The sequence below is a fragment of the Molossus molossus genome, unplaced genomic scaffold (genome assembly GCF_014108415.1).
Source record: "Molossus molossus isolate mMolMol1 unplaced genomic scaffold, mMolMol1.p scaffold_m16_p_15, whole genome shotgun sequence".
In the NCBI taxonomy this organism is placed as follows: Eukaryota; Metazoa; Chordata; class Mammalia; order Chiroptera; family Molossidae; genus Molossus; species Molossus molossus.
Genome location: NW_023425350.1, coordinates 32,911,028 through 32,938,680, shown reverse-complemented (window position 1 = coordinate 32,938,680; position 27,653 = coordinate 32,911,028). Strand labels below are relative to the sequence as shown.

General features: G+C 42.0%; 2 protein-coding genes and 2 pseudogenes across 4 annotated transcripts in view; 3 read left to right on the top strand and 1 right to left on the bottom strand.

The window, feature by feature from the left end:
• The window catches only part of FBXO11 (F-box protein 11), a 98,421-nt gene extending 97,091 nt beyond the window's left edge, over positions 1-1,330 (top strand). Inside the window, exon 23 of one of the 2 annotated variants that reach the window (XM_036263054.1) lies at positions 8-1,330. In XM_036263054.1, the coding sequence (XP_036118947.1) occupies positions 8-137 (130 nt within the window). In that variant the 3' untranslated portion in view covers positions 138-1,330. The remainder of the gene's footprint in view (positions 1-7) is intronic. The other variant, XM_036263055.1, reaches the window with a different exon arrangement.
• Positions 1,300-25,506, bottom strand: MSH6 (mutS homolog 6). 2 transcript variants are annotated; one of them, XM_036263051.1, is made up of 10 exons: positions 25,180-25,506; positions 20,517-20,716; positions 10,948-11,114; positions 7,286-9,830; positions 4,080-4,345; positions 2,796-2,913; positions 2,475-2,564; positions 1,894-2,048; positions 1,588-1,787; positions 1,300-1,470 (listed from the first exon to the last, which is right to left on the bottom strand). In XM_036263051.1, exons 1-10 carry the CDS (start codon positions 25,437-25,439, stop codon positions 1,389-1,391), a joined length of 4,083 nt encoding a protein of 1,360 aa, XP_036118944.1. In that variant the 5' UTR covers positions 25,440-25,506; the 3' UTR covers positions 1,300-1,388. The 2 variants fall into 2 exon arrangements, with proteins under 2 accessions (XP_036118944.1, XP_036118945.1); XM_036263052.1 differs by lacking the exon at positions 1,588-1,787 and having other exon boundaries at positions 1,353-1,470.
• On the top strand, positions 3,372-3,464 carry LOC118631276 (annotated as a pseudogene).
• On the top strand, positions 12,228-15,512 carry LOC118630855 (annotated as a pseudogene).
• Positions 25,507-27,653: the final 2,147 nt, after the last annotated feature.

Here is a 27,653-nt window from a genome sequence, read left to right as displayed (position 1 = left end):
GCTTTAGGTTTTTCTGTGACTGTGGTGCTGGAACACTGTCTAATCCTTGTACATTAGCTGGTGAGCCTACACATGATACAGATACACTATATGACTCTGCTCCACCTATAGAATCTAATACATTGCAGCACAACTGAATTCCTTCCCTAAAGAAAAAGTTCTGCCATTCTAACATCATAATTTAAAACCTTTTTGGAAGAAGATTTAATACTTGCCCATGCTACAGGAAGAGACTGTATAAAAAATGGATACACGAGGTCAGTTGACACTATGAAGCTCAAGCTACCAAAAAGAAAGTGGCAATATATTGACTCAGGATCTCAAAGCTGGGTGTTTTAGCATTACTGTGTAAAGATTTTTGAAGGGACAGAAGTGAAGAAACAAGCTGCAATTTTGTACAGATACCAACTTCTGAAAAAAAGCTGGTGTTTTTACAACTAGCATTGAATGCAGTCCAATTTGCAGTAGTACTCTCTTCAATAGACAGCAAGCAGCTTTGTTGCTGCCTTTATGGACATGGGTACCAATTGCTTTTTGTAATATGGTAAAAAATGTGAGCTAGCACTTCTGCGTTTCTTTTGATTTTTTTAACATGTATTCAGATTGAGAAATATGATTTTAATGCTTTAATCTCATGTAGTTTGTTTTTTAATTTCAAGCAAAATCTTATTGTACTTGAATGTGCCCTGTTTTGTTAGCACACCTAGACTTGCTGTAACTGTACTCATGTCCCAGTATGTACGTTCTTTCTATGAAAGAGAAAACACTAATCTTAAATTATATCCAGCAATGTTTCTGGTATCCTTTAAGAAAAGTTAAGACTATTATTTCCTTCCCTTCCCTGTGCAGCATTCAAAATCACCCCTAGAAAAGTGAGTGTTTTAATGAGACTTCCTAGGAAGGGATGCACTGTAAAACAAAAGTATTCTTGTAACTCAGTTTTGTGAAAGGTAAAAACTACTATGTTTTAAAGTACACTTTAGAAAGTCTCTTCAAAACAGTCCTGTATTTGAACTCTGTTCATAGTTTTTTTTTGAACAGTTTAGACAAACTGCTGGAAATTAAAACAATTTCCTGCATTAAGCTGAGACAAGTATATATACAGCCCTATACAGTTTCATAGCTTCCCTCCCCCATTTATGTGTATTGGTGACAGTGGGTATAAACAGCCTGAAAGTGTATGCATGTACCATAACATCTAGACTTAATATATTGTGAAGTATTCAATAACCATTATGTAGAAGGTAGATAAGAATTAAAAGGGTTTAATTTCCTAGAAAGAAAATGGAAAAATGGTCATTTTTAAAAAATAAAGTTTATTAGATCATAATGTTGTCTGAATTTACCACCTTTGTCAAAAAGTCAACTCAAAGCTCCTGATGTGTAGTCTATAATTCCTCAGTCAAAGTCAGCAATTTATGGACAGCTTCAGCATCTATAGTCGACCTTTCACTAGCCAGGCAAACTTCCCTTAAAATTAAAAAAAAAAAAGTTTTAGTTCATAATTTTCATAGTGCATCATTCATCCCTCTGTATTGTTTTTATTAAGGTCAGCTGCATGGCAAAGTTATATCCAATTATAATTACCGGAATAATCGCAGTGAATGTGTCATCTTCTCAAATTCTCTTGCTTTTCTATGTCCCCTTTGAATAACCTCCTCTGGAAGATTAGCAAGCCTTGCTGCATTAAAGCCATAGCTTTTAGGGCAAGCTCCCTTAATGAATTTATAAAGGAAGGTAATAGTCTCTTGACTGGGATCTTCACATTCATTTTCTACCATGCATGCCTAAAAATGTGAAATATTAGTTACATTCATATGCTAGCAGTGAATATATCCAATATGATTGTCTTCAAAAACCCAAACAACTTCTGAATAAGCAAAATGCACATACCATGTGTCCTAAGCGCACTGCAACATTTTGAGAATAATCTTCAACTAATGAATGGTAGTGGGTAGAAAACAATGTACGACACTTTATATTCTCCGCAAGTTCTTTAACAACTGCACTTGCTATTGCTGTCCCATCAAATGTTGCAGTACCTCTTCCTGTGAGATTAAAACATGCATAAATGTTATCTACATCCCAAAAAGGGTGTACCTCACAATGGAATGCAAAAAGAACAGAAAAACACACCACACCAAAACATGATACAACAGTAACATGAGAAGCATTCTGTATTTAGGCCCTGTTTAGACAAAAAAAATCACATAAATCACTTAGTTCTTGGAGTGGGGTGCATTTCTTTTAACAGTACTGCCTAAATACCACTGATCTTTAGAAATTTCCTGTTAGTACTCCTTATCCCCACATTACAGCAGCTAAATTCGAACAGGATTAAGAAATTTAATAAAGATTTTTCATTATCTCATCTCCAACTATGAGCCTATGGCACAAAAGTGAGTCCATTCATACCATTTTTAAAAATAAATTGTTTTAAAGACAGCCTTCAAATGGAAATCTTAATAGCTTACCTAATTCATCCACAAGCACCAGCGAATGTGCTGTTGCATGTGTAAGTATACTGGCAGTTTCACTCAATTCAACAAAAAATGTACTTTCACCTTAAAAAAAACAACAAAAAAATGGGTGATCATTTTAAGAATTCTATTGCAACAGTAGTCATGTTATTTATCATGAGCTGTCCAGTGATATTAAAGGTTAAGTCTCATTAGAAATCATAGTATTTTAAGAATTGCATAATGTTTTCAAATGCCTGAAAGCATTCTGCTTCACATACCAAAAATAAATCATCAAATAAAGCCTTATACAGAAAACAACAAACAACCCCTCACCTGACATTATTCTGTCTGAGGCACCAAGTCTAGTAAACACTCTATCAATTGGTGTGAGCCTGCACCCTTCAGCAGGTACATAACAACCCATCTGCGCCATTACAGCTAATAAGCCGGCCTGTGAATGAGGGAGGAAAAGGTCTTTTAATAACTGGTTATTAAAGAATATCACAGACATGTATATAAACAGACATATATAGGCATCTATATATACACAGAAGATAGACTAAACATTAATCTTTCCTAAGAACCATTATGTAGGAAGAATGCAGGCACTGTAAAAGAAAAGAAAAATCTTCACAATCGTAAGTGGGAAAAGTGAGGCTTAGAAGGCAAAGAGGCTTAGAGCCTACCTGGCTTTAAAATGTCAGAGTTTGTATACTAACCCACTACACTAGTTGATTCTCAACTCTGGCTATACATACAATAGAATCACTTGGGAGCTCTCTTTAAAAAACTATTGATTCCTAGAACCAATTCCAGACCAGCTGGATTCATTTTAGAGGATGGAATCCTCCCTGTATATTTTTGTTGAGCTCTGTAGGTCATTTGGTTTTCTGATTAAATACAAAAAGTGTTTGCTTCTGCAACAGATACTAAAATTGAAACAAAACAGAGAAAATTATCATGGCCCTTGCTTAAGGAAGACATAAAGCTTTCCATACTTTTTAGCAAATCTGGTGAACATAAGTATAACATAATACAGGAGAGCAGGAGGATCAGCAAACATTTCTGTCACATACTTGGGTTTTTTCCTATAACCCTGTAAAAATCATGTAAGCCAATCTCTGGTATAAAGAACATAAAAATATGTTTTCCCCAAAAGCAGTTCTCAACAGTTACTAGAGATCACAAATGTTATTTGCATTTCTATCTGAATAAGTCTGTTGGGTTTCTTAAGTTTCTAAGAATGAGTCTAATTGTAGGACAAACCTGCAACATTTGTATAATTTTCATTCATTATGAATACATCTACCTTCAAAGGAAATCAATTCAGGTCAAACAGCTTATGGTTCTTTTACGTAAAAAAATCGTGACCTAAAATCTCCCTCACCTTTTTAATATCTTCTTCCCTTAACATCAGGCAGATATTTGATTGAAAAGAAAAATACAATTCTCGATTTTAGAACACAAGGAGTTTACCCCTTTGATTCTTTCAGTCACTGATTGAATTCTATGTAATTCATGTGCTATTTGGAAAAGGAATAGCCTAAATACGTAATATATTCATTCTTAAACTATTACAAATTACTTTCTTCAACAAAACCTTAACAGTCAGTTTACCTGTCTGATGAGTGTAGACTTGCCTCCCATATTAGGTCCAGTAACAAGCACACAGTAAGCTTTGCCATTTTCCTCTTCTTCCTCACAGCCTATCAGAATATCATTAGGAATAAAGTCATCTCCAAAAAAAGTCTTTGTAATGCAGGGATGGCGTGACCCTTTAAGGTCTAAAAAGACCGGAGTGTCTTCTTTTGGTAACAGAATTACTGGACGACACATAGGACCATCACCACCTCGACTGTAGTTAGCCAAGCACAATAAGACATCTGTTAAAGAGAGAGTCAAAGTGATGTTTCATCATTTTTGAGGTTTCTTTGATAATAAGAGACCCAACTTCCATAAAATGTTTTCCTTTTTGTTTTTTCAGTGGAGGATGGTGTGTTCTACTTCCTGTTTAGACAGGAATAGTAAGCATTCTAGTCAGTGACATCATTATCACTAACTGTACAATACAGTGCTTCCATTAACTATAAATGGAAAGTCATTAGTGTTATAGTACATAAATTCCTTATAGAATTTATAATCCTGAAGTTACTAAGTAACACTTCTTGGGAGAAGCAGAACATTCTGACAATAGGTACTTTTTTTTTTTTTTTTAAAGAGAGAGAAACATCAATGAGAGAGAAATCAATTGGCCACCTCCTGCATGCCCCCCCACTGGGCACACAACCTCGGCATGTGCCCTGACTGGGAATTGAACTGGCAACCTCTTGGTGCACATGGGTTGACGCTCAACCACTGAGCCACACTGGCCAGTCACAATAGGTACAATCTTAAGAGGAAAATTAATTCACCAATTGTGACCACCTGTACTGAGAGGATTTTTTTTTTTTTTTATTTTAGAGAGAGGAAGGGACAGGGGAGAGAGACAAACATCAACGTGAGACATGGATCAATTGCCTCCCATACACACTCCAACGGGATTGAACCCAAAACCTGGGTATGTTACCCTTACAGAGAATTGAACCCGATTGTGTCGCGCAGGGGACGACATCACAACCAACTTAGCCACACCACCAGCCAGGGCAAGGGAGGATTTTAATATACCCACCAAACTGTTTTAAACTGTATTTGGCTTAAGGAAAATGTGACACACAATACAAAGAGATTCTTCTACTCCAGACAGTTGAATTCAGATCACAATTATGTTACAAGTTTGAGTAGACTGCAATAGCTATACTCTTAAAACACACAAAAAAACCTAAACTGTAGAACAGCAAAGTCCAAATACATTGGCCATGAACTATAAAGAAAAAGTTAAGAAGCTGAAAAGGTTACAAAGTTACAAGTACATAAATCAGGGCTCTGATAAATCAATTACAGGAAAAGAAGTGACAATTTGGGCTGAGAAAAAAAGGGAAGATTAGAATCTTTTGAAACACAAAAAATGCAGAGGTTATGAAAAAACTAATCAACGAGCCAAGGATAGTTTCAATTTAGCATAACAAAAATATATTAAAAACATCAAAAACTAAAAATTCAACTGGAAATTGTCTCAGGTCTGGCCAATGTGCATCATTTGGTTGAGTGTGGTACCACTACCAACAGGTCACTCATTGGATTCTGGTCAGGGCACATGCCTGGGTTGAGGACTCAATCCCCAGTAGGAGCATGCAGGAGACAAGTGATCAATGTTTCTCTATTTCTAAAATCAATGACTTTTTTTTTCTAAAGTAAACATTGAAGGCTCTTTTAAAAATTTTGTAAGAGAATCGCCTCATTAAAAGCACTTCTATCAGTCTTTTGTTCAACTATTTAAGACTGAAGGAACACCATAAGGCTACTAATAATTAAGTCTCTACCACAGCTAGTGCGGCTCAGTGAACTGAGAGGTCCCAGTTCGATTCCTGATCAAAGCACATGCCCCAGTTGCAGGTTTGATCCCTAGTGGAGGGCATGCAGAAGGAAGCCAGCTGACCTAGATGTTTCTCTCTCCCTCCTTTCCTCCCTCTCTCTCAAAAAAAATGAATAAAAACATATTTAATGCCCTGCCTGGTTTTGCTCAGTGGTTAGAACATCAGCCCATAAACCAGAGTCACGGGTTTGATTCCAGTCAAGGGCATGCACCTCGGTTGCAGTTCGATCCCCAGCCTTGGTTGAAGTTGGATAGAAGGCAACCAGTCGATGTTTCTCTCTTACATCGATGTTTCTTTCTCTCTCTTTCTCTCCCCCTCTCTCCCTCTCTCTCCCCACTTCCCTCCCTCTCTATCTGAAGATAATTGAAAAAATATCCTTGGGTGAGGATTAAAAAATATACAGTATCTTTTTTTTAAGTTTCCACTGAGCCCTGGCTGGTTTGGCTCAGCGGTTAGAGCATCAGCCCATGGAATGGAGAGACCCGGGTTCAGTTCCCACTAAGGGCACATACACCTCGGTTGCGTTTGTCCCCACGTGTGGGTGGCAACCACTTGATGTGTCTCTCTCATGTTGATGTTTCTCTCTCTCTCTCTCTCTTCCTCCCTCTCTCCCTCCTGCTCTATCTCAAGATAAATGCAAGAATGTTCTCAGGTGAGGATAAAAAGAAAGTTCCCGCCCTGGCCGGTTTGGCTCAGCGGTTAGAGTATCCGCCTGCGGTCCGCAGAGACCCGGGTTCAGTTCCCGCTAAGGGCATGTACCTCGGTTGCAGTTTGTCCCCGGCCCTGGTTGGTCGTGCAGGTGGCAGCCACTCGATGTGTCCCTTTCACATCGATGTTTCCCTCTCTCTCTCTCCCTCTCACTCTGTCTGTACAAAAAAAAAAAAAAAGTCAGTTCCCAGTGAGCCCTGTGGAGTGTCAGCCTGCGGTCCCAAGAGACCTGGGTTTGGTTCCCGTTAAGGGCATGTACCTAGGTTGCAGTTTGTCCCCAGCCCTGTCTGGGTCATGCGGGTGTCAGCCACTTAATGTGTCCCTTTCACGTTGATGTTTCTCTTCCTCTCCCTTCCTCCCACTCTATCTGAACAAAAAAATGGAAAAATGTCCTCGGGTGAGGATAAAGTAAGTTTCCAGTGAACAACTTACATGACTACAGGCAACCTAGTCATTAGTCATTTTGCCTAGTAAGGAGGCAAGTATATGCTATACTTGTCAAAATATATATAACCTTGTTTACTTGTGTTTTAGGGATACGAATCAATAGGGACGCTCCAGTGGATTTAAATTTTAATGCACAACTAGGACACAGGACATTACTATCCAAAGCCTTAGAAGCAAAATTGTTGAAAGTCTTACCCAACACTGCGATGCACTCTACAGCAGCCTGCCAGCTCTTGTAATTTTTATCAAAATTATAGAATAATCGCCGCATGCAATCCTTCAATGATACATCTCTCCGTTCTTCTGCATTTATCAGATTAGCCAGCTTCTTCTCAATAGTTTTGGTCCAGTATCGTTTACAGCCCTTCTTGGTGGATTTCAATTCATATTCTTCTGGCAAATTATGGGTGATGAAATTCTCTGGAATTTCCAACTGGTAACGGTTCCTACCAATCCCCCAATAGACTATGGTCCTACAGCCAATTCGACTGCGCTGTTTCTCCAAGTATTCCAAGAGGCTCTGCTCATTTTCTTTTATGTCAGCAAGAGCTTGGTCATAATCTGAGTCAAATCCTGCTTTGGGAGTAATTACTCCAGTCTTTCGAGCCTTTTCATGGTCAAAAGCTGTATCCCATCGGTTCAGTTCTACAGTTAAATCAGGAAAATGGCCTTTAGGATTTTTAGTCTGCAGAGTAATGACCTGCTTAAGGATTTTAGACTTAAAGTCATTGATGACTTCTTCCATGATCCCTATAATTTTACATATTATTTTGAATCCTTCCAGAGCAGAAAGAAAATCAATAATCTTTTTTTTGCTGTATGTGGTTTCTTCATACATTATAGCCCTGCTATCAGGGTGGTTCTGGCTCTTTAAGGGAGACCCAACATTATGAATTTTACTCAATAGTCTCTCAAGATCTGGAAGCTTCTTTAGAAGATCTACCACCTCAGTGATTTTGTCAGGCACAACCATTAGGTCTTCAATAGCATCTAAACGATCATTGATAGCAAAAGGGTTACACAGTGGGGCACATAGCCACTGCTTTAGGAGCCGCTTCCCAAAAGGAGTATAGCAAGTATCAATCTTCTCTAGTAGGGTACCTTCAGTAGAACCATTTGTTCCATTCAGAAAAATCTCCAAGTTGTTTAATGTCACAGAATCTAGCACCATTCGTTGATTGGCTTTAGAAAAAAGAGCACCAGGTCTTGTAACAGTGACCGTGTCAGAATCCAAGGGAATATATTCCTCAAAATTAGCCATTGATAAAAGCTCCTGATCTATAAGGCATTTTTTGAGGTAGAAGACACAACCACCTAGAGCAGAGAGGGCCAATTCACTCTTCTCTCCTGGTGTCAATCCAATAGAATCAGACTCTGAAGTCATATCTTTGAGCACTTGGGGTAACATCACCCCATTGTCCTCATTTAACTTTTCTGTAAAATACCCTTCTTCAAGGAGAGTTCTCAAAGTTTTGGCTGCATCCCAAAACTGGGAGCCTGGTATCAGACCTTCCTGAAGAGAAGAGGATAATGAACCCTTTAGAATCATCTTAGTTTCTGTTGAGAGATTTCCTTTCTCAAACAAGACTTGTACTGGAGGATAATGCGCCACTAGAGTCCTAAACCTGGAGCAATGGCGATCATCTGAAAACTGACCTATGAAAAACTTTCCCAGTGAGGCATCAACAAAGCATACACCATACACTCGAGTGTGGCCAGAAGTATCTTCCTCTTTTTCTTTGAGGCTAAGAAGATACTTACTGTAGTTTTCAGAGGGGTCCCCTTCCAGCACACTGTATGTCTGTGTACCCTTGGTAATGACCCTACAAATCTCCCTCCTCACCACTCTATCATGTTTAGATATATGTGCCATCTTTCGGCATCTTGCCTCCATCATTTCTGGGGTCTCAGTCTGTTCCACTCGTGCTACTTTATAGCCCTTCTGAACCAGAGAATCTGAGTATCGGCCAAATGCAATTTCAGGGAAACCAGAATGGGCCCAGTTGCCTTTCATGAATACTAGCCCTAGTTCATTGACTCCAATAAGAGCATCCATGTGATACAGCTCATAAAACTTCCCCACCTTATAAAATATGACAAGATCAAAGTTCTGAGACTTAATCTGCCACCATTTCCTCATCCCCGGAGTACAGGAATTAAGGAAATCCTCAGGCACATAGAGTGTAGATGCATCAAAATCCGGATGATCAGGTCGCCTCCTGTGCACATCTCTTCTCTTTTCCTCTTTAAGCCATTCTAAAGTTTCATGATACCAGATAGTAGGGCGACTACTATTATCACATCCTCCACTAATGTGGGCTTGGGATTCAGAATTCTGAGGGGCAGAAAAAGCACTCAGAGTACTCCTGGTCTCTGATGAAATGCCAGTTGCTCGTTTGGTGTTGGGGGGCATTTCCTTCTTTGAACTTTTCCTTTTGAGAGAGCCATTTCCAGTCACCATTCTCTTCCGCTTTGGAACAACTTTGACAGAGCTGTGCAGGCCTTCACTGTCACTATCCCCTACTCCACTGCTTATTTCATCACTGCTTCCTTCCTCCTTAGCATCTGGCTTGAATTCCACATCAGAGCCACCGATGTCACTCTCAGAGTCTGATATGACTCTCCGTTTTTTAATTTGGCGGCTACTTCGCCTGGACCCTTGCACCTTAGGCCGCACTTCCTCTTCACTCTCAATTTCATTATCTTCTTCACTCTTATCTGATGCATAAGTTGCAGCTACCTGGCAGGCAAGGAAAGAGCATTTAAAACCAAAGCAAAATTTGGAAAAGTACAATAATGCTGTGGAATACCTCTCAGTATACTATGAATTCATATACCAAAAGAAAAACCTTCAAAAATAAGAAACTTTCTTTCTCAAGGAATAACAATTTCCTCGGGCGAGGATTAAAAAAAATGGTGCCTGGCCAGTCTGGCTCAACCCATGCACCAAGTGGTTGAGTGTCAACCCATGCATCAAGAGGTCACAGGTTCAATTTCTGATCAAAGCACATGCCCAGATTGTGGGCCAAATCCCCAGTAAAGGGCATTCAGGAGGCAGCCAATCAATGTTCTCTCTCATCAATGATTCTTTCTCTCCCTCAAATCAATAAAGAAAAAAAAAGTTATTTTAAATGTTTTAGCCCTTGCCAGTCTGCCTCAGCAGTTAAGAGTGTCAGGCCTGTGGACCAAAGGGTCATGGGTTTGATTCCCAGTCAAGAACACATATGATTGCAGGTTCGATCCCCAGCCCTGGTTGAGGGATCATGTGGGAGGCAACCAATCCATGTGTCTCTCTCACATTGATGTTTCTCTCTTCCTCCCTCCCACTCACTCTCTCAAAAAAAAAAAAAAAAAAAAAAAAAAAGGAAAAATACATTCTCACTAAGAATGAACACAAAAAAAAGTTTTAAATTAACAAATTATTTGTTCATTTGCTTAACAGGAGTTTATTCACTCAAATAGTGACCATTAACATTTGAAACCAAGGTTGTATTTCAAGGTTACTCAACCTCTATATGTATTAATCCAAAATACAACAAAAAGTACTGGAGCATATAAAGAAATAACTTCCTAAGCTATCAGACACCATGACCAATTTAATCTCTATGTCCTTACCATCCCTAGCTCTCTACACTTCTTACAGCATGTGTCTCCCAAAACTTGAGAACTTAAATGAAATGGGGTGCTAGGATGCAGGCACTCTATGTAATCTAGTTTAACCTACAATCCAGGGAAGCATAGAAGTATGTGTGCATGAGTACTAAAGTATATACAAATATAAAACAAGTGAGTTTCACTTTAAAATGCTCCCCTTTCCATCACTCTCCTCACAAAAAGAACTTACTGCAATGTCTCACCTCCATTTCTTCCTCCTCTGGTTCTGAGGGTTCATCACACACTGCCAATTCAAGCCTCTTAATCTTGTCTTTATTCAAGGCTTCATCTGCACGCTGCATTGCTCTGAGTATTTCAGGCTTTGCACTGTAAAAATGACCTCCTTTCTGGGCTTCCTTTGATTTTGAACCTAAAAATATATAAGAAAGAACTGTTGGCAGAATAGTTGGTTCAACCTCAAATGAACAAGAATGACAAAAAAAAAATCAAGTACAATTTTTAATATACCATTATTTTTAATTACTATAGATAGATTAGTAAAGCCCACAAGGAAGAAATCTTCAGGGCAAAACTACCAGTGAAACTGAAATTGCCCAATTTTCTTCCTTGAACTTGTATTACCCAGGACCACTTAGTTTCTCTCCTAATGACCTAGGACTGTAGCCCTCAACAGTTAAGGCATACCTCTTCAGGTAAGGCATGAGATGTCAAGGGGTTTGAGACCTATTTTTAAAATCCTCACCCAAGGACATTTTTCCATTTATCTTCAGATAGAGTGAAAGGGAGAGAGAGGGAGGGGGGAAAGAAACGAGGGGGAGGGGGAGGAGGGGAGAGCGGAAGGGAGGGGGGGGAGAGAGAGAGAAACATCGACTGGTTGCCTCCCGCACAAACTTGATCAGGGTTAGGAACCGAACCACAACTGGGGTATGTGCCCCAGGTTCATGCCCTTGACCGATATCGAACCTGAGCCTCTTTGGTCTGCAGGCTAGCTGCTAAACCAAACCAGCCAGGGCATGATACCCTTTTTTTAAAAAAAAAAAATTATTTTGGGAAGGCAAAGACTATACTGTCATTTAAATGAAGTTATATTTGCCCTGGCGGGTTGCTCAGCGGTTAGAGCGCTGGCCTGTGGTCCAGAGAGACCCAGGTTCGGTTCCTGCTAAGAGCATGTACCTTGGTTGCAGTCTGTCCCTGGCCCTGGTTGGGTCATGCGGGTGGTAAGCACTCAATGTGTCCCTTTCACATTGATGTTTCTCTCTCTCTCTCTCTCTCTCTCCCTCCCACTATATCTGAACAAAAAACGAAAAAATGTCCTCGGGTGAGGATTAAAAAAAAAAGCGCTATATTAAAAATAAGCTTGTCACCCTGGCCAGTTTGGCTCAGCAGTTGAGCGTCGGCCTGCGGATCAGAGAGTCCCAGGTTCGGTTCCCACTAGGGGCACATACCACAAAAAAAAAAAAAAAGTTTGTCAACACACTGGTTGACTCGTCGTTCCTCAGCTGCAAGTGCTTACAACTCGGAAATGGTGGGATTCGGTGCTATGGAGAAAGTTTTGGTTGAACACAAAAGTGCAATGGAGAAAAAACTGGTAGAATACAAATGTTAATACCAACATAACTGAACTAAAATTAGTTCATTTTCCTGAAGATCTTGAGAACGACATTAGAACTCTTTTTCCTGAATATACCCATCAACTCTTTGGGGACGAAACTGCTTTTGGTTACAAGGGTCTGAAGATCCTGTTAACAATGTTCCGTGTTGAATACGCATCAAAAATTGATGGGAACTTTGTGTAGAGCAGTGGTTCTCAACCTTCCTCATGCCACGACCCTTTAATACAGTTCCTCATGTTGTGGAGACCCCAACCATAAAATTATTTTTGTCGCTACTTCATAACTGTAATTTTGCTACTGTTATGTCTTAGGCGACCCATGTGAAAGGGTCGTTTGACCCCCAAAGGGGTCGCGACCCACAGGGTTGAGAACCACTGGTGTAGAGGCAGACGATGTCAAGGGCAAAATTAGACAAATCATTCCACCTGGATTTTGCACAAACACAAATGATTTTCTTTCTTTGCTGGGAAATGAAGCTGATTTCAACCCATTTGGAACCTTACTCCATACATACTCTGTTCTAAGTCCAACAAGAGAAAACTTTACCTTTCAGATATACAAGACAGACATGATATATAGAAGCTTTTGAGAGTATCAAGCAAGGCTTCAGACCTTTTTGATGTGGTTTATTGAAACTGTTAGCTTTACTGACGTGGATGATGAAAGATGACACTACTTTCTAGTAGTATTAAGGATGGAGCTATGCTCTTTATGACTGTAGACTACATGACAGTCTATAATTACTATGTGTACCCAGACAAAACACAGCCCTGTGTAAGTCAGATGCTGATATTGACTCCCCCTTCAAGGTCAAGGCCAAGGCCATGATGCTCAACTTCTTGAAACAGTTCATAGATATTACACTGTGTCTCCTTCTATTCTTGATATTACAGCAGAAGATCCATCTAAAAGTTATGTGAAATTAAGAGACTCTGTGCTTGTGAAGTTTTGTCAAGATTTGCCCTGTTTTACCCAAAAGTTAGTACAAGGATCCAATGAATATATGGCAATAGAGGCAGAATAAAAGTTCAAAATAGCCCTGGCCAGTTTTGCTCAGCGGTTAGAGCGTCACCCTGCGGTCCACAGAGACCTGGGTTCAGTTCCCACTAAGGGCACATACCTCGGTTGCAGTTTGTCATCACCCCAGCTTGGGTCGTGCAGGTGGCAGCCACTTGATGTGTCCCTTTCACATTGATGTTTCTCTCTCTCTCTCCCCCCCTACCTCCCACTCTATCTGAACAAAAAATGAAAAAATGTCCTCAGTTGAGGATTAAAAAAAAAAAGGTTCAAAATAAATAAGCAACATGCATAGGACATACAAATGGCCAAGAGACATATGAAGAAATGCTCAACATCACTAATTATCAGAGAGATGCAAATTAAAACAACAATGAGGTATCACTTCATACCTGTCAGAATGGCCACCATCGCCCTGGCCGGTTTGGCTCAGCGGTTAGAGCGTCGGCCTGCGGTCCAGAGAGACCAGGGTTCGGTTCCCACTAAGGGCACGTACCTCGGTTGCAGTTTGTCCCCGGCCCTGGTTGGTTGTGCGGATGGCGGCCACTCGATGTGTCCCTTTCACATCCATGTTTCTCTCTCTCTCCCTCCTGCTCTATCTGAACAAAGAATGAAAAGTGTCCTCGGGTGAGGATAAAAAAAAAAAAAAAAAATAGAATGGCCACCATCAACAAATCATCAAACAAGTGTTGGCGAGGGTGTGGAGAAAAGGGGACTCTACGTCAGCCTGCGGTCCACAGAGACCCGGGTTCGGTTCCCGCTAAGGGCATGTACCTTGGCTGCAGTTTGTCCCCGGCCCCGGTTGGGTTGTGTGGGTGGCGGCCACTCGATGTGTCCCTTTCACATCGATGTTTCTCTCTGTTCCTCTCTCTCCTTCCCGCTCTATCTGAGTAAAAAATGGAAAAATGTCCTCGGGTGAGGATAAAAAAAAAAAAAAAAGAGTTAAAGAAAAGGGGACTCTAGTATACTGCTGGTGGGAATGCAGACTGGTGCAGCCACTCTTGAAAACACTACTGTGTTAAATCAAGAAATTAAAAATTGAATTGCCATTTGATCCGGTGATCCCATTTCTAGGAATATACCCTAAGAAGCCTGAAACACCAATCAGAAAGAATATATGTACCCCCGTTTTTTGTTTTTTAATCCTCACCAGAGGACATTTTTCCATTTTGTTCAGATAGAGTGGGAGGGGGAGAGAGGAACAGAGGAGAGAGAGAAACATCGACATGAAAAGGACACATCGAGTGGTTGCCATCCGTACAACCAACCAGGGCGGGGGACAAACTGCAGCTGAGGTACGCGCCCTTAGCGGAAACCGAACCTGGGTCTCTCTGGATCACAGGCCGATGCTCTAACCGCTGAGTCAAACAGGCCAGGGCTGTACCCCCATTTTTATAGCAGCACTATTTACAATAGCTAAGATCTGGAAACAGACCAAGTGTCAGTAGACGAATGGATAAAAAAGTTGTGGTACATATACACAATGGAATACTATGCAGCTGTAAGAAAAAAACATCTCTTATCCTTTGAGATGACATGGAGGGACCTGGAATGTATTATCTTCAGAGAAACAAGCCAAACAGAGAAAGACAAATATCACATGATCTCACTTATTTGTGGAAGATAATGAACATTAAGTCTGAGGAATTGGATAGACCCAGAGACATGGAAGTAGAGTACAGACTGACAACCCTCAGAAGAGGGGGTGGGGGGAAAGGAAGAGATAAACCACAGAACTTCTATGCATGTATGCATAACCGATGCGGACAACAAAGCCGGGTATGAAGTGGGGGGGATGGGGAGGAGGGTATCAATGGGGAAAAAAAGGAGAATCATCTGTAACAAAAATAAATTAATAAAAAATTTAAAACATAAAAATAATAATAATAATAAAAAGCAACATGCTAGGTGGGTTTATGAAATTCTTCAACTACTGATAACTGACCTGAGAAATACTGAATACAGAAGCTGTAGATTGGATATTAAAAGAAGACTAATTAGCCTATATAAGAAAAAGCAGAGATCTTGCTAAAATGAGAAAATGTCTTAGACCAGAAAAACTGACAAACCAGATGAACCAAATAGAAATAAACATGCAACATGAACAGCTGGAAGAATGCTTTCAGGAACTTGTGGAAGATTACCGACATGTTGTTGAATGGCTTGCTCAAGAGTAAAGATTATTCGGCTCTGTACAGAAAATCTGCAAATTTCTGTACATTGTATTGTGAAAATATGTTAATTTTTTTTTTTTTTTTTTTTTTTTTAAATCCTCACCCGAGGATATTTTTCCATTTTTTGTACAGATAGAGTGGGAGGGAGAGAGAGAGAGAAACATTGATGTGAAGGGACACATCGAGTGGCTGCCACCCACACGACCAACCAGGGCCGGGGACAAACTGCAACCGAAGTACGTGCCCTTAGCGGGAACCGAACCCGGGTCTCTCCGAACCGCAGGCCGACGCTCTAACCGCTGAGCCAAACTGGCTAGGGCAAAATATGTTAATTTTAAATCTTGTAACATTTACTTACATTAAAAGTTAACTATCTTTAGCTGGAAAAGGCAGGGGATAAATAAAAATAAGTTTGTCCCCAAGGCAATAAGGATAGATTTTAAAATAACCCTAATAGCCCTGGCCGGTTTGGCTCAGTGATTGGAGCATCGGCCTGCAGACCAGAGAGTCCCAGGTTCGGTTCCCACTGGGGGCACGTACCCCCCCCCCCAAAAAAACAAAAACAAAAAAATAAAATAAAATAACCCTAATGGTCTAGCCAGTGTGGCTCAGTGGTTGAGTGTTGACCCATGCACCAAGAGGTCGCAGGTTTGATTCCCAGTCAGGGCAGCACATGCCCAGGTTGTGGGACCGATATCCAATCATCGATGTTTTTATCTATATCTCCCTCTACCTTCTTTTCTCTCTAAAATCACTAAAGAAAAAAAATATATATATATAAAAAATATATGTAAAAATATAAAAATAAATATATATATGTAAAATAACCCTAATTTTAGGGACCCTAACATTTTGGGAGGGTAACCCAGTTCAGACTTAAAATGTACTCACTTTTTTTTTTCCCAAAGCAGTAGCTCTACTTTAAAATGAAACTCCTCCTTTATTCATTTCATTTTAAAAAGCTGTAACATTGACCCTGGCCAGTTTTGCTCAGTGGTTAGAGCGTTGGCCTGCAGTCCGGGGAGACCCAGGTTCGGTTCCCGCTAAGGGCATATACCTCGGTTACAGTTTGTCCCCAGCCCTGGTTGGGCTGTGCGGGAGGTAGCCACTGGATGTGTCCCTTTCACGTCGATGTTTCTCTCTCTCTCTCTCTCTCTCTGTGTTTCTCTCTCTCTCTCTCCCCCCTCCCTCCCACTCTATCTGAACAATAAATAAATAAATAAAAAAGTAAGTAAATAAATAAATAAAAAGCTGTGACCTTGAACACTGGCTGTTGTGGCTCAGTGATTTAGCACCGACCCATGCACCAAGAGGTTGCTGGTTCAATTCCCGGTCAGGGCAAATGCCCAGGTTGTGGGCCTTGATCCCCAGGGCAGGAGGCGGCCTATCAATGTTCTCTCTCATGATGTCTTTATCTCTCTCCCTCTTCCTTCCTCTCTCTAAAATCAATATAGAAAAATTATAAAAATTCTTTAAAAAAATAAAAATAAAAAGCCATAATATTACCTGGCCGGTGTTGCTCAGTGGATTGAGTGTCATCCCATGGACTGAGAAGTCCAAGTTCAATTCTCGGTCAGGGAACATGCCCAGGTTGCAGGCTCGGTCCCCAGTTGGGGGCATACAGGAGGCAGCCGACCAATATTTATCTCTCACATAGATGTTTCCCTCTCTCCCTTCCTCTTAAAAAAAAAAAAAAAAAATCAATAAACATATTAAAAAATAAAATAAAAAGCTGTAATATTATGACACGTCTATCCACTGAGCAAAACATTATATACAAAAGATCACTAGTCTACTGATACAAAATGTAGTTCTTTTCCAAGAGTCATAACTAGGAATGTCTATTTCCTTCTGCCAAAATATAATTATAATTGGAAAACAAACCTGAATCTGTCTAAATTTAACAGATCCAAACTTCACATTAATTCCTTCTTTCTGTATACTACAACTAATAAGATATTTTAAATTTCCATGAATTTGGCAACTTTTGTGGGCTGCCTAAAATAGAGCTGCAATTTCCATTTCTCTAAAAAGCTGCACCAAAGCTACAAATTACAACAATCAAATTAATTTGGAGAGGAGCTCTAAACTTTCCCCAAAGTGCCTATTGCAGTGGTACTCACCCCCAATCTATCTAATGACATCATTCCCAAAAACTCCTGATGCAGAACTCTACTATACAATTCTAAGGACTGCCCCTGCCCTAAGAAGGCCTATGTTTTTTTACCCATGACTCTTCTGCATGTGTTTTGCAATGATATGGAAATTTAAAGGACAAAGAGCTTTATGTACAGGGGTGACTTTAGAAAATAATGACAACATAAATGGTTACTTTTTAAAATCATTTTCCAAAGCTGTTTAGAATCTCAAAATTACTCCTTGAAAAAGACTTCATTCATCATCTGTTGTAACTCACTCATTTTATATAGTATCAGAAATAAATTACTTTGGCCCTAGCAGCTGTGGTTCAGTAGGTTGGAGCGTTGTCCCATACACCAAAAGACGGGTTCAATTCTGGGTTAGGACATACCCAGGTTGCAGGTTTGATCCCTGGTCGGGGCTTGTATGGGAGGCAACTGATTGATGTTTCTCTCTCTCTCCCTTCCTCTAAGTCAATAAAAAACTTTTTTTTTAAATCCTTACCCCGAGGATATTTTTCTATTTATCTTCAGATAGAGTGAGAAGGAGGGGGAGAGAGAAACATCAACCTGAGAGGGAAACATCAATTGGTTGCCTCCCATACAACCCCTACCAGGGCCAGGGATGAACCGCAACTAAGGTACAATGCCCTCAACTGAAATCAAACCCTCGACTCTTTGGTCCATGGGCCAATGCTCTAATCGCTGAGCCAAACCAACCAGGGCAATGAGCCCAGGGACCAGTGCATCACAGGTTTGATTCGGGTCAAGGGCACATACCTCGGTTACGGTTCGGCCCTGGCCCTGGTTGGGGTAGTGCGGGAGGCAGCCACTGATGTGTCCTTTTCACGTCAATGTTTCTCTCTCTCTCTTCTTCCTACTCTATTTGAACAAAAGTGGAGGGATGTCCTCGGGTGAGGATAAAAAATGACTTTGGTTGGCCAGGATCATACAGCAAATTAGTGGAGAAAACAGAACCAAATTTCCTGATTTATCTTTCCATCCTGCATGTCAGATTTTCATGTCGACTTAACTTTCTTCAGTGTGCAGGTTCAGAATGAGAACTAAGACCAAAAGACGATTTCCAGATATTTCTGGGAAACTGACCCTTGTTCTAATTCCAATGAGTTAAAAAATGTCCTAGCCAGACCCTGGCTGGTGTGATTCAGCTGGATGAAGTATCATCCTGTACAGCAAAGGTATCGGGTTCAATTCCCAGTCAGGGCAACAGATAGACATCTCTCTCACATGTTTCTCTCTCTCTCTCTCTCTAAAAATCAGCTTTAAAAAAATGTTCTAGCTTGGAAAATCTGAGGATAATGGATAAGGACTTGTTCATGCTTGAGTGTATAGTCACTGTATCACACAATCATGCTGTACATGTACTATATAATTCAAGAGACTGACAGGGTGCCCAGGCTAGTTTGGCTCAGTTGCTTGGGCATTATCCCGTGCACCAAAAGGATGCTGGTTCGATTTCTAGTCAGGGTACATGCCCAAGTTGTGGGCCTGATCCCCAGTGGGGGGGGTGCAGGAGGCGGCCTATCGATGTTCTCTCACATAAATATTTCTCATTTCTATGTCCCCCTCTCTCTTCCCCACTAAAAATCAATAAGAATATTTTTTTAAAAAGAGACTGACAGGGTGCACACAACTATCCCAAGCAAAGCTAAACATGTTACTGTAGCCTGCTGGTATCTGTGATAAATATGGCTGGACCTGGGAAGTTTTTTTTTATCCTCACCTGAGGACATTTTTCCATTTTTTGTTCAGAGTGGGAGGGAGAGAGAGAGAGAAATATCGACATGAAAGGGACACATCGAGTGGCCGCCACCCAGACGACCAACCAGCGCCAGGGACAAACTGCAACCGAGGTATGCGCCCTTAGCGGGAACTGAACCCGGGTCTCTCTGGACCGCAGGCCGAAGCTCTAACTGCTAAGCCAAACCGGCCAGGGCTGGACCTGGGAAGTTTGATATGAAAGTGTGCTCATAAGTAAGAATTTTTTAACTTTTTTTTTTTTAATTGAGACTGAGGAAGGAAGAGAAGGAGGGGAAACAGGGATGAAGAAGGAAAGAGACAGAGAGAGAAAGAGAGAGAGACGCCCAGCCAGTGTGACTTAGTGGTTGAGCGTCGACCCATGCACCAAGAGGTCGCCAGTTCGATTCCTGGTCAGGGCACATGCCCATATTGTGGCCAAATCCTCAGTGGGGGGTGTGCAGGAGGCGGCCAATTGATATTCTATCTCATCAATGTTTCTCTCTTTCTCTCTCCCTCCCTCCCTCTAAAATCAATAAAGAAAAAAATTAAAATTAAAATAAAAAAGAGAGAGACGGACATTGACTTGTTTTCCACTTATATATGCAACCTTGGTGTATTAGGATGATGCTCTAACCTACTGAGCAACCCAGCCAGGGCATAGGTGAGGATTCTGAAAGCCAGGTAAGCATACACCTCCATCTATCCTAGAGAATGCTGTTGATCTATGTGCTATGTATCCTGACTGCATTGCCTTTCTTTTTGGTCCTTTAAGATGGACACAATGTTTAATTTACCCTTTTTATATCTGAATTTGATATTTTGGTCCAAATCATGAGACCCAATTATGAAATCATCTTTCCTTTAAGGGGCTGACATTGCTGTAAGTCACTCAAAGGACACAAAAATTCCACTCCACACAAACTAGTTAAAGGTCGAATGCATCTTATCCTTTTCCAATACTAAAGCTTTCACCCCATCACTCCTGCAATTCATTGAGGTAAAACACACTTAATTTCACCGTATGAGAGACACTGATATTTCATGTGTGCAGGCTCTGTAGTTCTCACACAAAAAGATATACCCACACTCTACAAAGTGACTCTCTTACCTGTATATGGCTTTAACAGCCTTCTGCTAACCCAGCCCCTTGTTGGGCTGTCATCAAAAAACTGTACATGAACTCGGGCAGACTTCCCTTTCTCACGGATGAATGTTCCATCAAAAGGGTGGTTGTAAACCAGGCAAGGCCACCAGGGGTAACCCTCCATCTTGGCCCAAACCAAATCACCTGGTGAGAAGTCACAAGAACTGTAGCCAAAAGGAAATACATAACTTGGTTAATATTTGGTTAAATTTCATTAAAGATAATTACCTATGAATAAACAATTTTAAGGAAGGTATTGTTAAAGACTCCTTTGAAGTCTTCTGGCATTTATATTCAAGCATAGAAATTCTATACAATGATTTTTTAAATCTGATTTTCAAGTTATTTAAAACAATAAGCTAATATCACAATATATAAGACATAAAAGACAAACAAATATAATGAATTCTGGTATTAAAGTGAGAAACTTTCTCAGAATCTTTCAGTTATGGAAAAATTCTGGTAGAAAAAGGTATAGATAGACTTAATGTACATTGCTCTCCAAATTACAAATGACATCTATACTACAATGTGGTATATTATCAGGAAATGGATCTAACCCACATTAAACATGTCAACTATGTAATTTGCTAATTGCATTAAATATTACCTCATTAGACTTTGCTTGTTCTCTCTAGTTAAGCTCCTCTATATTCAAAACACTACAAAAGCTACCTAGCACACTACCACCCACCAACTCAAATCAACAGGTAAGTGCCCAAAATATGACATACATATGTCTACAGACTCACAACAGATTCAGTCCTCACTAAAACTGATTTAGCCCTGAAAGCTTCCTGAGAAAGGGAGAAAAGAAAAGGGGAGGTAGAGGGGAGAGGAAGGGGTAGAAGAATCTAGCTAACAGACTACAGAAGGGAGAGGCCACAAAGCCGATAAACCTTGCTCAAGTACTATATATACCAAGATTTTCTAAGCCTGCTTAAAGATTTCCACTGAATAACTACTAAAATAAGTACAATGCAAACAATATTTTGGACATTTAGAATAGTGATCATTAGTCAATTGAGGCCACCTTATTCAGACCCAATCATGAAATTCAAGTATTCCTTTCTTCAAAGTATGTGAGCACAGAAACTTGAGTACAGCCCTGGCCAGTTTGGCTGAGTGGTTGGAACACTGGCCTGTGGACCAGAGAATCCTGGGTTCGGTTCCTGCTAGAGACAAGTACCAAAAAAAAGAAACCGAAGTACAGCTTCTTTGGCTGATGCTTCTTGTCTCAAAAGCCTTTATAGTACACATAGTTTTTTCTCAATTTATAGAAATATATAGCAACCTGTATAAGGTTATACATATTGCCATCAAGCTCACCACATAGGTCATCTTCAAACAGGATGCTGTCTGCACAATTCAAACTTTTTACCATAGCTTCTTCCTTACTAACATATCCATTTATTAACATAAGACAAAGACCCTTATCACTATGCTGTCGTACCAAATGGTTCAAATGGTTGTTTACAAGCCTCCCTATTGTCAAGCAGGCTTTCCCTTAACTCAGGCAAGTAGCCACTTAACTCCAGAGGCTACAGCACTGGTATCAGAAAACCACAAGCTGCCCTGGTCAGGTAGCTCAGTTGGTTAGAGCATCATCTTGATACACCAAGGTTGAGGGCTCAATCCCTGGTCAGGGCACATTACAAGAATCAACCAATGAATGCATAAATAAGTAGAACAACAAATCCATGATTCTCTCCCTCTCTCTAAAATCAATATTAAAACAAAAAAGCCTAGTATCAAGTCTCCATCTTTGAATACTCTGGAAATGGTCCCCATAATAGGAGATCAAGTGTAAATAATGCTCTGCTTTTACATTGTTTATGCTTTTACAGGTCTCCTTGGGTCAGATCTCAAAAAACAAATAAATAGCTGGCCAGCTCTCCCTCTCTTTCCATTCCCTTTGTTACCTTTGCCTTCCTCTCTCCCAGTTCCAAGGGCCCGTCTTCTGCCTCTATAACTTGTTTCCTGAGCCTACGCAGCCCAGCTGGCTCACTTATACTATCTCTGTAACTTTTTATTTTTTTAATCCTCACCCGAGGACATTTTTCCATTTTTGTTCAGATAGAGTGGGAGGGATTGGAGGGAGTGAGGGAAACATCGACGTGAAAGGGACACAGAGTGGCTGCCTCCCGAAGACCCGAACCAGGGCCAGACACGAATCGTAACCAAGGTACGTGCCCTTGACCAGAATCAAACCTGCGACTCACTGGTCCGCGGGCCAAACTGGCCAGGGCTGTAACTTTCTAAATAAACTTTATTATAATTTGAAAAAAAAAAACAGCATATGTTCCCTACTCAATACATAAAGCACAACCATACGATAAATGTGTTTAACATGGATGCAGGAAAAATTAATTCATGTTAAAATAAACATTATTAACACACCATGTATCTCTCACCAAAAAATAGTCCGTTAATCCCTGGCCGGTTTGGCTCAGCGGTTAGAGCGTTGGCCCGCGGACCACAGAGCCCCAGGTTCAGTTCCCGCTAAGGGCATGTACCTCGGTTGCGGTTCTTCCCCAGCCCCACTGGGGTCATGTGGGTGGCAGCCAATCGATGTGTGTCTCTCACATAGATGTTTCTCCCTCTCTCCCTCCCACTCAATCTCAAGATAAATGCAAAAATGTCCTTGGGTGAGGAGTAAAAAAAAAAGTCTGTTATGGAGAATGCATGTGTAGAGGAGGAAAAATATTTTTCCCTCTACCCTTCTGAGTTCTTGGCTGAAACCTTCTGTAATAAAAGATTAACAAGAGAAAAGCAAACAAAAGTCTATTAACATGCAGACCTCCTGTAGACATCAGAGATGCAAAGGAAAACTTAGTAACTCCCAGAGACAACCACCTTAAATATTACCTGCAGTTAAAAACAAAAGAATGATGGAGGGGCACCAGAAAAAGAAGTTAACAAGGGTAAGGATGTTATGCACATTTAAGTCAGTGCCTTCTTCATTAACAAGGGTTTTTGATAATTTCGAGTCATCCTTCTCTTACTGGTAGAGAGGGAAACATCCTTACAAATGGAGATTTCCTTTATAAATGTAAATTTCCTGTGTAGAAGAGCAACTTCTATTGTTTCTCTTATGTCTGCCGTTTCTCCAAAAAAAAAATAAATAATCAGCTCATGATAATTTTTATGCCAAAGAGGCATATTCTAGGGAAGCACATCTTGCTCCTCTTCACACAACTATATAAAGGGTTGCTTAAATGGGGGTGACACTATAGTTATTCTCGGACTTTGAAAAATCGTATAACACTTAAAACTCAGGATATTTCAAATCAACTACTCAGAATCACTAAAAAATTCTGATCTTGGAGTTCTTTATATATTCTGAAGCTCTATTTCTTCATCCTTTCAAACGGCTACCATTACACTTTATGCCTAATACAACACCTGAAATACAGTGAATATGAGCTTTTAAAAATTTTACCCTGTACTCTGACAAACGGAGAGCCAAGACCTGGAATAGCACTGAAATGTCCAGAAAAAGTACACTTCCCGGCAGGCTTCCCCACAATCGCGTTGATACACCAAAGCCCAGGGCCAGATCAAGTATTTAGGGACTCACTCTCAACTCCGAAAATATTATGGTGCCCGATCCTCCCGGGAAACAGTCAACAAATGATGCACTATTTCTTAAGATAACATTTTCTTCAACTCGATGCATACTTCCACGTGTGCCAAAATTAACAGATTTTTGGGTGGATGGGGGGTGGAGAAGGGTATAGTGGGGTAAATGGCGATGGGGAAAACTGTTCACTTGTTTTGGTGTACTTACTATCAACCTATGGGAAGACCCAGGCGGATCCCAGCACTTTCTGCTCCCCCCAACCCCGCCCCTACAACTAGCAATCCTCACTGGGACCAATCAGGCTCCCAGGTTTTGCACTGTGACACACCTCCAGCGCTCTCAGCTGGAGGTCCACCCCCACTCCAAACTCCTGCACAACTCAGAAACCCAGGCCGAGGCCCATTGCCCCCATAGCGTCTTGGCATATGAGCCTCATATCCAAACATCAATTGAGTTCCCCAATCGTCTACTGGAGCCCTAATTCACTAACCCAGCTTTGAAGGGAGAACCCTCTCCTGAACCCACTCGCTGGATGCCCCGCACCCACACCCTTCAGGGTGCCAGCGCGTTCATCCTCCCACAGGCACTTCGTTTTCCCCAACCCCTTCCTTCGCCCCGGGCAGGCACTGTCTCTCTCCTGTCCTGGTATGCATCCCGCAAAGGTGCGTGCAAAGTTCCTTTCTCCGCCCCACCCCCAGTGCTCCCATCTCCCCATTCTCCCCCGCACCCCGAGCAACTTGCGCTCTCTTCTCCACCCAGCCCAACCTAGCGGAATGCATCCCCTTCTCTTCCAACTCTGCGCCTCTCCCCTCCCCCCTCCCTCCTGCAGCCCGTTTCCTCCTATCTTGTTTACAATCCACACCCCCAACGCTCCAAACTCAGCCCCAACATTCTTTCAAGCAAAGTGTGCAGCCCCACTTCCTCCGAGCCCAGGGCCTGGCCACTGCCCCCCGCCCGCAGTCTCCAAGGAAAGTCTCCCTTCCCCCAGCTCCGTGCGTCCCGCCGCCATGCCCCCGCCTGCGACCCCCACCCCCAACCCGCTACCTGGAGGGAACCGCAGGCGCTGTCGATTTCCGCAGCCCTCCGTTGAGGTTCCTCGCCTCGGGCGGCGACGCGGAGCTCGCCAAGGGCCCAGGCCCTGGCTCGTCCTCGCTCCAGGCCGCATCCCCGCTGGGGGAAGGGGAGGCCCTGGTGGTAGCGGCGGCGCCGCCTTCACCTGAGGCCTTGACTGGGGCCTTGTTGGCATTATTCATCCCCGCCGGAGACTTTGGGAAGAAACTGTACAGCGTGCTCTGTCGCGACATAGCGACAGACGGCAAGGCCCAACCGCTCTATCGGACCGAACGACTGAAGGCAGTGCATCGACCGCGCGGCGCCTGCTGGCGGGAAATCTGGGGGGAGGCGCGCGCTGCGCTGGAGGAACTCTGGCCTCAGCCGCCAATCGGCAGGCGCTTCGGTGTGCGCGGGCGGCGTCTCGGCGACGCGCTCCCGGCCCCGCCCCCTCGAGGCGCCAGGCGACGTGGGGAGGGGTGGGGCCGGCGTGCAGAGCGGTGCTTCTGCTATTTGTGCTGCCCCTCGCCTCAGCCCCCGAAGCGGGAAGGCAGTGGGCCTGGTGCGCAGACGCGGGGGCTGGTCTGGACTTGGCACTTCGGCCGGAAGCCGAGCTTACCGGTCGCGAAAAGCCGGGCCTCTCAGGAAGGGGGGGGTGTGGATGGTCTTGGGGGCTGCGAGCTCGGGGCTGGCTCGCGTGTGCCTAGCGCTCGCACTGCGTGGAGGCATGAGTGGCAGAGGTGTTGGGGCAAACGCTAAACCCGCTGAAAAAGAGTGTAGCAGGGAAATGCCTTCCAGCCAGCGGCTGCTTGAGAAATCCTGCGGTTGGAGCCCTTCTGCCAAGGACCTGGAAAATGAAGGACCCAGAGTTTTGTCGGCAGATCAGATCTGTTCACGTTGTATTCGCAAAGCGTTGCACATATTAGGTCTTTGGTGAATACTTGCTAAATGAATGTTAAGTGGCAGGTCCTTGATGTGTTTATGATAAAAACCTGCCCTGGTGCGTTTGGCTCAGCGGTTGGAGCATCGGCCTGCGGTCCAGAGAGACCTGGTTTGGTTCCCGCTAAGGGCACGTACCTCGGTTGCAGTTTGTCCCCGGCCCTGGTTGGGTTGTGCGGTGGCAGCCACTCGATGTGTCCCTTTCACTCGATGTTTCTCTTTCTCCCTCCCTATCTGAACAAAAATGGAAAAATGTCCTCAGGTGAGGATTAAAATTTTTTTAAAATGCCAGCTAGCTTTCCTCCACCAAGCAACAATCCAATCATTTTACATAGATTCGTTAAATCCTGTCAACCTCCAGGTCCTCAGTACTTTATCTGATCCTTTTGGGCCATGTATGTCTCAGAATGCAGGATTTTTTCAGATTTTAGAAGAACAACGTGAATAAAAATACTCCAAATTTGAGAAACAAGTGAGAAGATTGACAACTCTTTGACCCTAACCCCAAACTATAAGTAAATAACTATGGAACCCAGAATTCGGGAAACCAGCCCCAATCAGCAACAGCTGTATTTTGGTAAAAATCTGTGTCAAATCAAGCTCTTAGCTTTGTTAGGGGAAGTTGTGTTCTGCCACACGCTTTTTTTTTTTTTTGGCTAAGCAAATAAAAAAACCAGGTTTGTTTCAGATACATTTGAGAGGTAGTCTTCCCTCCATGGATAGACATGGCACCCCCAGAGAGTCTGGGCAACACCCTGAAATCAGACATTTCTGGAAACAGCAAAACATGGTTATTCACACTAAGTGAGATAAATTCAACCAAGCAGTGTGGTGACTGAGGAAGGAGAGGCAGGTGAAGATGGAAAAGGGTATAGTGGTGATAGAAAATAAAATAATTCAAACAAGTAAATTTTAAAGATTTCATTGGCTTTATTGAATGATTCCTAAATTGGGCAGCATCCCATCTAGCAAGTAGAAAACTCCAGAAAGGGAAAGGTTTTTAGCAGCAGAGAGGGAGTGGGAAAAGGAAGTCATAAATGGAAAAGGATTATTCACCTTCTTTGGGGGACAATAGGTTCTATTAGTAGGATCACATTCTGCTGACCAGGAAATTCCAGACTGGCTTGTTAAGATTACATTCCTGGAGAAAGCTGAAATTGCAATTAGGTTGTTAAGTATTAAACCTTGGTTTGCTGAAGTGGAGCTTAGCACACAAGTGCTTGCATTTTGGGTCTTTTGTTTCTTTTTAACAATATAGATCATAAATAGCCTTAACTCAGCTTGATGGGGGGAAGGGCACAAATAAGAATAGGACCACAGTTGTTTAATGATTATTCACCTGGCTAACTATAGATAAGAGGTTTTCTTATAGACCCTGGGAAACTGGAGGATGTGCTACAAGAAGACAAACAGGGCTATAAAGAAGATAAGATGCCTTAAAGCCCAGATGGTCCATTACTCAGAAAAAAGAAAAAGAAAAACATTTTGAGAGAACAAACAAAGCATAGGACACACTTTGATTTGGTTGC